At 45.4% G+C, this 12117-nt stretch overlaps 2 protein-coding genes across 4 annotated transcripts in view; one reads left to right on the forward strand and one right to left on the reverse strand.

The window, feature by feature from the left end:
* LOC142883793 (phosphofurin acidic cluster sorting protein 2) overlaps positions 1 to 9802 on the forward strand; it is a 52733-nt gene extending 42931 nt beyond the window's left edge. For 2 of the 3 annotated variants that reach the window (XM_076018999.1, XM_076019003.1), the window contains exons 15-25: positions 262 to 368; positions 1270 to 1424; positions 1516 to 1626; positions 2603 to 2705; positions 3280 to 3312; positions 4797 to 4839; positions 4943 to 4985; positions 5165 to 5303; positions 5451 to 5674; positions 6418 to 6531; positions 6697 to 9802. In XM_076018999.1, coding sequence (XP_075875114.1) covers positions 262 to 368; positions 1270 to 1424; positions 1516 to 1626; positions 2603 to 2705; positions 3280 to 3312; positions 4797 to 4839; positions 4943 to 4985; positions 5165 to 5303; positions 5451 to 5674; positions 6418 to 6531; positions 6697 to 6812 — 1188 coding nt within the window. In that variant the 3' untranslated portion in view covers positions 6813 to 9802. The remainder of the gene's footprint in view (positions 1 to 261; positions 369 to 1269; positions 1425 to 1515; positions 1627 to 2602; positions 2706 to 3279; positions 3313 to 4796; positions 4840 to 4942; positions 4986 to 5164; positions 5304 to 5450; positions 5675 to 6417; positions 6532 to 6696) is intronic. The other variant, XM_076019000.1, reaches the window with a different exon arrangement.
* mrpl2 (mitochondrial ribosomal protein L2) lies at positions 9767 to 11906 on the reverse strand. Its single transcript, XM_076019004.1, has 8 exons — positions 11777 to 11906; positions 11421 to 11493; positions 11141 to 11309; positions 10859 to 11000; positions 10639 to 10754; positions 10433 to 10543; positions 10203 to 10276; positions 9767 to 10115 (listed from the first exon to the last, which is right to left on the reverse strand). Exons 2-8 carry the CDS (start codon positions 11478 to 11480, stop codon positions 9906 to 9908), a joined length of 882 nt encoding a protein of 293 aa, XP_075875119.1. The 5' UTR covers positions 11481 to 11493; positions 11777 to 11906; the 3' UTR covers positions 9767 to 9905.
* Between the last annotated feature and the right edge of the window lie 211 nt (positions 11907 to 12117).

Below are 12117 nucleotides of genomic sequence, written 5' to 3' on the forward strand. Positions count from 1 at the left end.
ACAGCAGCTGCTGATGTTTAGTTCACTGTATTGTGCCGATCTTACTTTGCTGAAGTTTTGTTATTTTTTTTTCCTTCATTTAATTGTCTTTGAGCACACTTGAGACAAAATCCAGTTATCATTGATTTGTAACCTCACAAGCTGAAGCGGTGGGATTATAGCAAACGTGTTGTTTCCTTCCTGCTAGAAGGAAGGAAGGAAGGAAGAAGCGCGTGTGACTCTGTCCGTCGGCTCACTCCGCTCTCCTGTCTCTCTGCGCAGTACGTGGCCGAGCTGCTCCACGAACAGGCCCAGCCCATTGTGTCCACCTGCTCCGCCGCCGACGTGCAGGCCGCCTTCAACACCATCGTCACCCGCATCCAGAGATTGTGAGTCGCGCGCGCACGCCGGGAAACCGCGTGGGATTCCGGGACGCCATCGCTCGCGCCGCTCCACTGCTCGTTTCTCCTCTTTCCTCACGAAATGCTCTCCTCCGCTGCGTCTTCCCCTTCAATCTCTCCCCCCCCCCCCCCCCCCTCCATCTGCTCGGCTGCCATCTCCCCAGGAAGTCACGTAGGTGGGAGATGAGGCCGCCTCTCCCAGACCTGTTGTCCCACCCCCCACCCCCCCACTCCCTCTCTCTCTCTCTCTCGCGCTCTTTAATTCAGAAACTCACAGCGACTTCTTCCCTCTTCACATTCACACACCCACTCGTCACTCGGCCTGTTTACTCCAGCTGGGTCCCGGCGACGCGGTGTCGTGCACATCTCTGATGCTGACGCTCTCCCTCAAAGCCACCGCTGCGGCAGCTTCGCTCTTCTTCTTCTTCTTTTTCTTTTTCTTTTTTTCGATCGTGTTCTGTCACTCACTCCCGGTGCTTATAAGGCTTTTTTTTTTTTTTTTTTTAACTCCCAAAGATATTTTACTACAAGTTCAAAGTAGATTCCCGTACCAACCATTCCATTTTCTTTATACTATTAATATTTTAATACTAATGATATATTGATATTATTTTTGTTATATTTTTATAATACTACTCGTATTTAATACTATTTCCGACTGATTTCAATGTCTTTGTTATTGTAATGTCTGCAAGACAATCTGTTGAGAATTTTGCAGATTTCTGTCTTCTTCTAACTCAACACCAAACAAAAAGCAAAAGGGTGCTTTTTGGATTATTTTAATGTTCACTTTTTTTTTTCTCCCAAACTCCTATTTTTGCAACATTTAAACACAATTTTCTCAGTCAGTCGTTCCCTCTCCTCTGACCTCTGACCCCTGCCTCCACAGCTGCAACTGCAATGCACAAACCCCCCCCACCATGAAGGTGGCGGTGGCCGGCGACCAGAGCTACCTCAGCACCATCCTGAGGTTCTTCGTGGAGCAGCTGGCCAACAAGACGCCCGACTGGCTCAGCTACATCCGCTTCCTGGTCATCCCTTTAGGCAAGTCCACTCGTCCAGTCGGCTCATCGGCCCTCACACCCAGTGCTTTCTCGTGGCTAAAGTCCCTCTCCGCATGTCCACCGCCCCGCAGGCTCCCACCCGCTGGCAAAGTACGTGGCCTCCTTCGACAGCCGCTTCAACAGCATCTTCATGGACGCGCCGTGGAGGGAGCTGTTCTGCAGGACAGAACGGCCCGCCTCAGGTACGACCGGCGGGACGCGTCTGGCTCGGGCCGGAGCGGGCCTGCGTGACTAATGTTCGGCGGCGCTCGAAAGGGGAAAGGAATGAGGTCGGCGCGCGGGTCAGGGGCTGATGGATGGGGAAGAAGCGATTTCATCCGCGCACATAAAACAAGCTCCTCGGCAGCCGGCTGTAGTTCAAACAAGAGGCTCTTCATCATGGCACTGCCCCTCCTCCAGCGTTTCACCCAGAGACACACCAGCGCACTGTCTCAACTCTTTTATTTATCTTGGACGCTTTTATCTTTGAAGCTCAGTGTGCGCGCCGGTGGTTTTTCTACATATTTTCGCAGCATTTTTTTCGAGCAATAAAGCTTCTTTTTTTCCTCTTTTTTTTCTTTTTGAAGGCTTGCACTTATTTTCGACACCCACTTGCACTTCTCAGATGCCACAATTATTTTCCCGCACTCGCTGGCGTTGGTTTTCCGTTCCTCCCCACCTATGCGCTCACCTCATTTACACCCAGCGCGTTACACTTTCGACGCCGCACGTTGAATCATCTGAGAAGGTGCGCCAAGCAGGGATTGAAAGGGGAAAAAATAAACTACAAAGAGAGACGTTCTGGGCAGTCGACATTGTTTTACATTTCTGCTAATTTAAGATTAGCATTTGCATAAAGAATGGGGCCTGGGTGTGACTGCTTCGTTTTCAGCAGCGCAGCGAGGGAGCAAGCTAAGATATACTAATGCATGTTGATGTTCCCACATTTGAGATTGCGAAGAAGAAGAAAAAAAAAAAAGTAAGGTGGCGGCCTTCTGTTTTTGACAATCCATCCTCCATGGATGGCTTTAATGACATGCCCCCCCCACCCTCCACTCCCCCGGTTCGCTGGCACCGAAGTGATTAACGCGCCGTCCGCCCACAACGCGCCGAATGCGAAAGCGGCGTCGGTCCCCCCCCTCGCACAGCGCTGTTGCTAACGAGGCCGCCTCCCCGCAGATAACATCGACGTAGCGGGACGAGTGGTTCAGTACCTGGCCGGTGCCAACGTCTCCCACCAGTTCCCCATCTCGGAAGCCATGCTCACCTACAAGCAGAAGAGGTAAGAGGTCCCGCTCGGGGGGTCCGGAGTCGGCATCCTGGCGTGCACGTGCGTGCGCAATGCATGGAATGCATTAGGCATGCCTGCTTTGTATTTATTGTTCTCTGAAAACGGAGCTCCTGGTGTGCATGAAAATAGACTGATGATTTTCAAAAAAACAAAACAAATACCACGTGCTGTGATGAATGTTTTCCATGAACATGAACAAAGCAAGTTGATTGAGGATGTGCTCGGTTTTCCAGGATCATTTCTGAGAGTATATCCGAGCATGAAATTTGATAGAGGATGGATTTTTCTTTTCTTTTTTTTTCTTGTTTTTTTTTTTTTTTTTTTTTTTCAAAGATCGGGTTTGCGCTCCAATGTCGCAAACGTGCACTCTGCAGACAGGCCTGCTGCATTCCTGCGTGCATCCGTGTGTTTCCTCCTCGACGGCCGAACGAAACCCCCCCCTCCCCCGCCCCCTCTGTGTCAGTGCTTTTTCTATTGGTCAGAAGCTCTTCAATGCGACACACACGTTTTAACTCTGCTGCATTCCTTTTCCCCCCCTTCTTCCCCTTTTTGATTTGCATTCAAGGAAAAGGAGTTTGTATTTTGATTTTTACATCAGGTATCTGATTCAACTCGTTTGGTTTTGCCCCCCGTTTTTTCTTCTTCCTCCTCCTCCTCCTCCTCCTTCTCCCCCTCCATTCGGCTTGAGCTCCTCGCTGTGTCTCAACATTTCCCCTCTCACGCCAGACGCTCACCGTTACTCCACTCCGCACTCTGTCCTGACTTGTATCTTTGGTTTGCTGTGAATCTCAACTCTCGACGCTTGTCCTCTGTGTTCTTTTTTTTTTCTTCTTCTTTTTCGTTGCTGTGAAGATTTGCCTAACAACCCCTCCAAAAAAAAAAAAAAAAAAAAAAAAACTCTTAAGAAAAGAAGAATGTTTCGGCGGCTTCGGCGAGTCATATTTGTAGAAGCCGTTCCACGTGAGTCAGGAGAAAACCGGGAAAAACAAAGGGGGTGACGCAGGGACGTGTGTTTTGCCCTCAGGACTACATAGTTATTAACTTTCACTCAATATTATTGACTGCTCAGGCCCGAGCGAGGCACAGCGGTGTCGGTCAAAACGCAGAATAACAGTAATGGCATTGCTCAGCTTGTTTTTACACTCTCTGTGCCTACATTATGTTGGACAGCATATTGATTGCCTCGATATATTTGTGACTAATGAAGATCAGCTTACTGTTGCAGCTGCGCAGCTCGAACGAGGTCGATTGGCCAGCAGTTTAAAACCATCTACCGAGGTGATGCTTAAGAGATATTAGTCTGATAAAAATAGCTGGTTGTTCTTTGAAACCTGAAAGGAAAAAATAGGTTTTTGTTTGTTCAGTGTGTGTGTGTGTGGTTTTTGTTTTTCTTCTCAAAAAGTTCCGCATACAGCTAACGCTTGTCGTGTTTTGAGGTGACCCCGCACTAATGCTCAAGGTGTGAAGATCGCTAAAGCAGAGTTCTGCCCGTCTTCCTGTTGTTTGCTGTGGGTGCAATCTTCTCTGACTCGCTGCCTCTTATAGACTCTCAGCTATGTCAGGACCTTTTGTACTGACTGATGAGCGATCGAGGACGCGCGCAGAGAGACGAAACCAGCTCCGCGCTCCCCGGGCCACGTTGTGATTGGCTTTCCGTAAATTTCCCCAACTCCCCGCTAGTATTAAACCGCTTGAAGACAGGAGTTGAATTCCATCCAAAGTGTCTTCTAAAGCAGGCGCACAGCTACTACAAAAAATGAGTTCTGGGATGAGTTCTGTTTTGGTTGTAAGGAGCGGTCCTCTCATTCATCTCATTGTGACGTGAACCCCGCCCTCCAAAACTCCCTTCCAAAGAAGACCCCCATCCCCACATCCCACCCCAAAGCCTAGTCATGTGCCACATCTGCCGCGATGGGACATGGTCAGCGGCCACGCCCACCACCACCACCACCATCACCTCCACCACCACCACCATCATCTTTCCTCCGGGATCATTTGAGTGTTCTTGTGCATCTCTGGACTGTTGATGCGTTCGAGAACGCAACTTCTCACACTCACGCGCTGTCTCGTGTCTGGTTGCAGCCCTGATGAGGACTCCTGTCAGAAGTTTGTGCCATTTATCGGGGTAAGGAAAAAAAAAAAACCCTGAGGTGGGAAATACTGCTTGGTATTGTTTATTGACTTTTTTTTTTAACTGTTTTTTTTTTTTTTTTTTGGTTTTGTTCTAGGTCGTCAAAGTTGGAATTGTAGAGCAAAGTCTCTCGACTTCGGGTAAGAAAGATGCTTCTTCAAGCTGTGAGGATTATTGTGTCAAAGGTTCTGCTGCTGTGTTTTCAGACAAGTCACTGGACTTGGATTGAATAAGAAAGAATATCAAAGAAATAGTGTGTTTTTATTATTATTATTATTATTCTCTACATATCTAATATCATACAATCTTCACACTGCAGTGGACTCTGATGACGCGATGGGAGTCAACTCAAGCATCCTGTCCTCCCCAACACCCCCATCGGCCGGTCCGTATGGGAAGGAGGTGGGAGGCACCCCCCCGCAGTCCCCCTCAGTGTCCACTGCCCTCTCAGGAGCTGGGTACGAGCGCACGCCGACCAAATCTGGGACAAAAACCACTTTATTCGCCATCATTTCTCTCATCTGCATTTGTCAGTCGCCTAGCAACAACCGCTTCCTGCCTTCTCAATATTTATTCATTTTTATTTATTTATTTATTTTGTCCAGCTCTCCGTGTTCGGGCAGTGAAGTGATGGGGCTGCAGGTGGACTACTGGACGTGGCAAGGCCCCGAGAAAAAGAAGGACGGCGAGAAGCGCGACGTCGGCCTGAAGAACACGCTGAAGAGCAACTTCCGCTCGCTGCAGGTCAGCCGCCTGCCCTGCGGAGGGGAGCTCACTCCTCCGCCCAGCATGGCCATGACGGTCGTCACCAAGGAGAAGAACAAGAAAGGTGTGGCCCCCGTCGCCCCATCTCTCACACACGCTCATTTATTTCGAAACCAAAGAAAATTTTTATTGTAATAGTTACAGAATACTTTGAATGCTCTCTGATATAATTTCCCCACACAGTTTCAATTGATGTCATTTGATAAAAAAAGAACTTTAATTTTTCTTAGCTTTTCATACTAAACCTTAAGTTCTCAGTTTGGTGAAGTCAGCAAAAAATCTAACTTGTACTTTTTCGTTAGCTAATAATTGGCATTCGAGACAAACACATTGCATCATATTGCACATATTTACAGTAGAATGCAGCATGGTTCTGGTCAGAGCTTTGTTCTGTTACCCTGGCAGCACACCCCGTTAGCAAAGATGTGAGATCAAGTGCAACATTAGAGAACAGACATCACAGTTGTTTGCAGTTTGCCTATTTTTACTGCTGGATACATCTAAATCAGCCACCGTGGGCCTCGAAATGGGTCGTTGCCTCAGTTTGGTGCCCAACGGTGCTTCCATATTATTTGGATAATGTTGCAGCTGCTGTCGCCCCGAGTCTCCAGCCACTTGTGGTGGAAGATGCTGAAATCTTGGGACCTCACGTGTGACTCAACTCCACTCTTACAAGTTTCCTCTTTGCTCTGATTTACGCAGACAGACTGCATGGAGCGAAATAGACGGGCGGACTGCGTAAATGTACGGAAATCACTGAAATTGTGTTGACTGACTGGCTTGTTTTTTTTCCCGACCACTTTTCAGTGATTTTTCTTAGCAAGAAGCCCAAGGAGAAAGAGCTGGACTCTAAGAGCCAAGTGATCGATGGTATCAGCAGGTTGATCTGCACTGCCAAGCACCAGCACACCATGCTAAGAGGTAAGACCTGCGGCTGACGCTGCGCTGCCACCTGGTGGTGATGTCAGGAGCGGCTTCAGCTGTAAAAATAACGTTGAAAAAAGGAAGCCGTGTGCTGGGAATGATGTTTGTTTTTTTTTTTACCTATTTATAAGCCGGCAAATTGACACCTGCTCTCACCTGCAGTTACTATCGATGGAGTCGAGTGGAACGACGTGAAGTTTTTCCAGCTCGCTGCCCAGTGGCCAACACATGTCAAGCACTTCCCGGTGGGGATCTTCGGTTACACAAAGCCAGTGTAACCCTGGCCACCGCCCACCCAACTGCCATCGAATTCTCCGCCGCCCTTCCCGCCTCAGCCGAGAGGCCGCGGAGACGCAGAGGGGGGAGGAAAAGAAGCCCCGCCCCCTCCCCGGCAGTACTAGTTTTCCTGTGGAAATCTTACTGACTCACAGCTATGTGTTCAACATACAAATTTCATGTTGTCAATTTGATGTTTTTGATGTTGCTATTATTGGGTGTTGTTGTTGTTGTTGTTGTTGTTGTTGTTTTTTTACACACTACAGACAAACAGAAAAAAGAACAAGTACTATTTTGTAAGATTTGTGCTACCGCCTCTGAGGTATTTTGAGGTTTTTTGACAATTTGCCACATTTCGATAATGGCAGCTGTGTTTGCACTTTGTTTTGTTAACATTTTTTTATTATTTCTGTGAAATCCTACATTTAATGTTACTCTATAGACAATGGAGGAGTGTGGCGGTGACGTGCAGTGGAGTGTGTGCGAGTGTTTGAGGCCGTGCTTGTGTTTGTCGTTGAAAGTTGGAATTTTTGCTGTGAATCTCGATGGAAACCTTCCCTGCTTTACACAGTACTCCCGTTTTCTTATGCGTCCATTTCCGTTCGAAAGGAACCGTAGTCCCATTTTTTTTTTTTTTTTTTTGGTTCGTTGCTTGAAAAAAAAAAAAAGGAAATAAAAGTGCAGAACCCAAATACAAGTAGGCTATAGGTGGTTCGACTCGCCCGTACAATCTACGGTGAATGTAGCCACAAGTCCACGTCTCAGATCGCCATTGTGACGCTCAAGATTTAACCGCTGTTATTGCACATTCGCACCCAACTGAAAAGCAGGGTATCGTCGTGACACAGGGCGTCGCTTGGAGATCTTCAACCGAATGCCAAATGAAGTTGTGACTGAATTCATATTTTTTTTTCAACAAAACATTTGTGAGGGTTCTGAATTGTTTTGCCTCATGTCCAGGAGGTAGACGCGCTCTTTGTGTTTGTGCTGGATGTACCAGAAAGGACGTCTCACAGTCGCGCTGCAACTGCAACAAGGCAGATACTATCTATCTTTAATCTTACCTGTGTCTCCGTGCGCTCTATGACATCGCCTCTATGATCAGTGACGTGCCACCCCAGTTTTACGGTCCCTTCAACAGCTCTCGTCTGGAAATTGAAATTGACTTATTTTATATCGGTGTGGTCCCTGTGGAGATCAGTACTGCGAATACTGAGTTGTTGTTCTTAAACAATTTAACCTGTTGTAGTGCTCATCATTTGGCCAAAATGTAAAAAATATATATATAGCTCTATATATATATGTATACATTTATATATAAACACATATATGAGAATTTAGAGACTTGTGCACATTGTAACCAAGCAGTTACCGTTGTGTCTTTGAATACAGCTTTACAACAGCTCGACATGTCAGTTAAAATCCAACCTAATAAATAGCCAGAGGTGGATCATGTCGTTACGTCTTGGGGAAAAATACTGACGACGTAGTCCGACTTGAAAACACGCTTCAATAGCCGCGTTGAGCGCATTGCAATGAGTGATCTATATAATGCGTTTTTGATTTTTGTTTTTGTTTTTTTTTGTTTTCGCTTCTAAGCCCGGGTGAAAACGTGTGGAGCGTTGCCATATGTCCAAGTCACTGCCTGTGTGTCTGTGTAGGTGTGCTTCGTGTTCGATGGTACTCCCTGAATAGTGTTCCGTGAAAACTTTTGCAATAGGGCGCCTTTGGATGACAAGGGTCGTCTGTATGAATTTGTTGTTGCTTTTTATAAAGTGAAGACTTACGAGCTTTGATAGGCTGGCTTTTGTAGTATTGTATAGAGAAAAAATATATATATACAAGATGTATTATTATTATTATTATTATTATTATCATTGTGAATCCCCCCTCTACTAAATTGAAAGCACAAATAGCTTCCCTTCATGTCTTGACATAAATGCCAAATATATTTCCAGAGCTCCTGACTATGAAGTTGTATAATGCAAACACTATTGGGTGTGTAAATTATCATATGTTCCTTCACTTTGTAATGCACTTTCATGTGGTTTTATACACATTTATAGCTTCGATTGGGACATGACTTTGGTGACTTTGAGGTGGAGTGATAAAGGTGTTATATTTGAAATGTCAACCACTACCTATCGTCAAGAGAAGCCCCCCTCCCCCTATTGCCCTTTTTTTTTTTTTTTTTTTTTTAATCCTCCCTGAAAGTAGTTTATTTAATAGGGTTGATTGAGGCCCTGTGTGAGGAGGAACAAGTCTTTGCTCTGAGACATTAGTCAGTCGATGTTGAAAAGTTTATTTCGCAGCTACCGCCATTTTTCTCCCCCCGTGACTTCATGGTCAAGTTCTCTGGGCTTCTTCTCCTATTGTTGAAATTTTGGCCACCCTCCATCAGCTGGGAGAACAGCAGGTCTCCTGCAATATTATAGCATTGGGCTGTTAAGAGCGTGAGCCAGGCCAGAGTTCTTTTCTTGAGGGACGTTTTCACACGTGATACTTTTTTTTCGGACATTCTCACATGGGCATAACGGAGACTATATTTCAGTGTATTTGACCACAAGTTGTTTTTTTGTTTGTTTCTTTTGGTTGTTTTTCCCCTGCCCTGAATCTAGACGTAGCATGGGGGCGTTTGCCAAGACTGGACCAATGAGCAGGCATGGACACTGTGGCAGTGCAAAAAAGTGTCATGAAATTAACCCTTTACATCAGTGTTAATGTATTTCATTAATGGTCAATCTACAGTTAAAACATGCCATCTCATTGCTCCTGTTACTTGAAATGCCACCCAGTGTCTTTGCACAAACCCTATTTTAAATGACATGACAGTATTTTTAAATTTACCACTAAAAAAAAGAAAATGGGTTACTCTGCATGTTGTTTTACTATAGATGTAAATATGTTTTGGATTTTTTTATATTGTTTTGTTTCTTTCCATGCTCTCACAAAGCAGTTTGTGTTTAATAAAATTTTTAATCTTCTGTACAAACGCTCATCTTTATTCATTCTTCACATGAAACACAGTCTCTCTGATCACAAGTACAAGCGAAAGACACTAAACTCCAACCCCCCTCCTCCACATGTTTAGACCGTTATTTGGCTGTAACTGAGGGCAGGTTGACGAAACTCTTCATCGGTGGCAGTGGTTTAATCTTGCGTCCTGCCCAGCCTCCCTTCCGCTGCCACAAGCCGCTCGAGGGGCGGATGCCGAGCCAGCGATTGCGGCCAGCTTTGCCAATGATCCGTTTATTGTGATCGATGTTGGACACGCGTCCCACTGTTACGATGCAGGTCTCCAGTACCTGTGTGAGTGTAACAAGATGGCACCAGTTAAAAAAATATATGTATATTTGGAGTTTTTCAACAAGTCTTAATGTGGAAGACATTACCTGGACCTGCCGCTTCGATGGGAGTTGAACTATTGCTGTTCCATTGACTTTACGCAGCAAAACGCCACTGGTGCCTGAAAACCAATTGAGCAAAAGGCTTTATGTTTAGAAACACAAGTGCTGAGCTAATAACTGATGAGCTTTCCTCGACAAAGATGGCTCTATTCACATCAACTCTTTGATTCCATGTCATCAATCTTTCAAGAAGCAACACATGCGAGTGTGATTACCTGCTGCACGGATGTACTCTGACCCCTTCCCCGGTAGGAGCTCCAAATTGTTCACCAGTGTCCCCACGGGAAGAGCTCCCAGTGGGTACGCATCACCCTCGTTGGCTGAGACTGCAAAGTCAACGGCGATAATGTCGTGTCACATTCTGCTAAATGGCTAAAACGTTTTCGATGGAGAGTTTCCATTGATTGAGTGAGTCATTTACCTGCCATGCGTCCGATGACCCCTGATGTTTTGATGACGTCTCCAGCCTGCATGTTCTCCGTGGCAATGATCCATCTTTTCCGATTGCCCCCGGCGACCAATGCAATGTCAGCAGACCTGAAAACACAAAACACAAAAAAAAAAAATACATACATATATATATATATGAGGCGTTCACCAAGATCCTCACACAGAGACATCACAGCAGAGGCTGAGCTTACCTGCAGGGGTCGTACCGCACTTCCACAACCTTCTCTTCAAAGGGCTTGCTGCCTTTTCCATCTTCATAGTGCAGCCGCTGGAAGTCTATCATTCTATATCTTTGCTTGTGGCCGCCGCCAATTCCATGAGTGCGAACCCTCCCTGCATTTTACACAGTGAAATGGTCAGTTCTCAAAGACAAAAAAAAAAAAAAGAAAAGTGGAAAGAGATTAAAAAAAAAAAAAAAAACTGAAGCCATTAATTTACTTTCATTTTCGGACAACATCGTCTAAACACTTTACCTGTGTGATCTCTGCCTCCAGTCTTTTTCATCCCTATGGGTCTGACGGTATACTTGTCTATCTGCTTCCACAATGTCCTGTTTTGCTCAAGTGAGGTTGTGGTGAGAAAGCCCCTGCACTGTCCGACAGCACAGGGCACTAGGCTCCCTAGTTTGGATGGTGCGGCTGTCTGTCAACGCAAACGGCAACAAAAGATTTTAAACGGATGTGTTTAAGATAAAAGACTTCAGACTTTAATCAATTCAATCTCCACTGAGACTGAGAAGGAGTGTGCGCTTACCTGCGAGCACAAAGTCAGGGAACGAAACAGCCCCGTTAGTCCCGACAGCGCCATCGTCATATTTCCCTCCTGACTGAGGTAAAAAGAAAATAAAAAATAATACAAATATTGTCTTTAAGTAATTCATGCAAGGTCTGCAAGAAAGTAATTAATTAGGGCCCAGAGTGTCCGAATAAAATCATCATAACTTGACGGTAACCTTACCGAACCACAAGGGAAGCTAGCTTCCCAAGTAAACGGCAATTCCGTGTCAAAAATAACATCACTTTGTTGTATTATGTTTCATATTCACTGAAAATTTGGTGGCTATTAGATAATACTATGTAACACAAACGTATTTTCGCATTTAAACCAACCTTTGACTTAATGTTATTTCATTTCAGGCTTATCCCAGGCTCTCAGGCGTCCTTCACAGCTCGGCACGGTGCGTCGCATGAACATGACGTAATCAGCAGCATCCCCGAAGTCTCGAAGTCTCCCCTCTCTGTTTTATTTACCTTTGTAACGAAGAACGCAGTCGTTTGAGTCTGTCATTGTTCTTTTTTTTTTTTTTTCTGAATTCACAGAATTCACTTCAACACATCGTGATAATTCTTACATCCATCACATAAATCTGTTACTTGCTCGAAATAATCTTACGACTAGATATGCTAGACTGTCGTAACTGTCACAGGAATTGGTTTCAGGTAATAATATA

This window comes from Nelusetta ayraudi, unplaced genomic scaffold (assembly GCF_046127955.1).
Source record: "Nelusetta ayraudi isolate G7.1 ecotype Tasmania unplaced genomic scaffold, CSIRO-AGI_Nayr_v1 ptg000008l, whole genome shotgun sequence".
Taxonomy (NCBI): domain Eukaryota; kingdom Metazoa; phylum Chordata; class Actinopteri; order Tetraodontiformes; family Monacanthidae; genus Nelusetta; species Nelusetta ayraudi.